This window comes from Sinocyclocheilus rhinocerous, unplaced genomic scaffold (genome assembly GCF_001515625.1).
Source record: "Sinocyclocheilus rhinocerous isolate Xijiao unplaced genomic scaffold, SAMN03320098_v1.1 scaffold53, whole genome shotgun sequence".
Classification (NCBI taxonomy): domain Eukaryota; kingdom Metazoa; phylum Chordata; class Actinopteri; order Cypriniformes; family Cyprinidae; genus Sinocyclocheilus; species Sinocyclocheilus rhinocerous.
In genome coordinates, this window is record NW_015645538.1 from 267,140 (window position 1) to 269,117 (window position 1,978).

General features: G+C 35.8%; 1 protein-coding gene across 7 annotated transcripts in view; it reads left to right on the plus strand.

The window, feature by feature from the left end:
• Nucleotides 1-1,978, plus strand: part of nfyc (nuclear transcription factor Y, gamma) — a 38,845-nt gene that overhangs the window by 19,539 nt on the left and 17,328 nt on the right. For all 7 annotated transcript variants that reach the window (XM_016509767.1, XM_016509772.1, XM_016509769.1 and 4 more), the window contains exon 5: nucleotides 1,140-1,235. In XM_016509767.1, coding sequence (XP_016365253.1) covers nucleotides 1,140-1,235 — 96 coding nt within the window. The remainder of the gene's footprint in view (nucleotides 1-1,139; nucleotides 1,236-1,978) is intronic.

The following is a 1,978-nucleotide window of genomic DNA, read 5'->3' on the forward strand; positions in this document are numbered from 1 at the left end:
AGGGCTTATCTCTGTTCCACTGTAGCATAGAGTCTAAAAGTACATCTCCCATGACCTACTTACTTTTTTCCCCTGATTTTGCCTCCCTGGGCTGTGAAACACTGTTCTGAACCCTGAATGATACTCATAAAGTGGTCCCTTAATGCTTGGATTGAAAATTAATAATAATGACATGGGTAAAAAAAAAAAAGATTATTAAAAGATATATGCATTTTTATAGATTTCATTATTATTATTTTTATTATTATGTGACGTAATTATTATTATTATTATTTTAACACGTAATTATTATTATTATTTTTATTATTATGTGACATGTAATAAGTTATGTAATAAGTTACGTTGGAAAAAGGCTATGCTGACATGGGCTGCTACATTGACTACTGAACTGTTTTCATATAATATGTTATAAATGTTATAAATTTTCTTAACCCAAATAACTGAATGTTAGATTAAAAATATTTTTCAAATAATGAAATCCATAAATATGTCAAATATATGAATAGCTTATATTATATATAGCTTATGATCATATCATATCATAAAAACATATTATATGAAAACAGTTCAGTAGTCAATGTAGCAGCCCATGTCAGCATAGCCTTTTTCCAACATAGTGTTAAGCAACAGGTTTTGTCACTGAACAAAGCTGTAATGACTGTCAGACTGTCTCTTTAATATGTAGATTGTATTAGCACTCAGCCTGTGAGCTTGCAGCTGGCCCACAGTTCCATTGTGAAGGCATCACGCCAATCGGTGTCACCACGACAACAGTCGTCAATGGAACAACTGCATGGATGTGACCCTTCACCACCAGATATTAATCATGCTGCTAAAAATAGCTGCTGATCTGGGGGTTGACAATGGGTGGTCTTTGCAGCCAATATCCTGTGGAAAATACCACTAGTAGATGGTCTGTGGGGTGAGATCGTGTCACTGTTCACTAAGAACGTTTGATGTAGTGAGTGGCATACATTATCATATTATATTATCAAATATTGCTGCACAATTTTATTTTGAGCTACATCCTTTTTTGGGATTTGTATGTCACCGCTATTCCTGTGACTATATGTTACATGTGATGTTTTAGTCTTTTTGAATTTGTTTTTGACTGTCTGGTCTTATTTTCTGTTTTCCAGAGGAATGACATTGCCATGGCCATCACTAAGTTTGATCAGTTTGACTTCCTCATTGACATCGTCCCCCGCGATGACCTCAAGCCTCCAAAACGACAGGTGCGGAAAAGAGAGGAGCTTCAAGCTGTCAAAATTGATCATCTTCATACCGTTGTGTGTTTTTTTTCTTCAGCATCTGTGAAGAGGAGATGGTGCTGTTGTCTTTGGCAGCCTGGGGGTGCTGTAAACATCCTTGACTGGAAGCTGGGTGTAGGGTTTGTGAAGGCTTTCAGTCGGATGTTTGCAGCACCCTGCTTCCCCTATCTCTGCACAACCAGACATCATATTTAATCTTTTCTGTGTATGTTAATAATATGTGTATTTTACGAATGCACCCGTTTCACCATGTGCCTGACTCCAAAAACAACCATGTGTGGTTATGTGCCACAGCAATGGCAGCACAACTGATTGGCGGGCTAAAAGAAGAATTTCTAACCCTGCCAATCGCAGATTTTACCAGCCACTCCGATGCTTTACCAGCTATTTTTCTTTCAGTTGAAATAAGGGACACACTACATGAAATTAAAGAAATATATGAAATGTCACACCCTCAGATGCTTCTGTAGAGCACATTAGCAACATAAAGATAAACATCTAAACTGCCTTTCAAGACTTACTTAAGTCTGTTCTTCGAGATATAAATACATGTATTTATACTTTTGATAATTTTTCTAGTTTATGTGATATAATGTTTTTAGCTAGATAGAGCGAGTTGAAAGTATAATAAATACATGTTTTGATAATTTTTCTAGTTTATGTGATATAATGTTTTTAGCTAGATAGAGCGAGTTGAACGAGTTGAA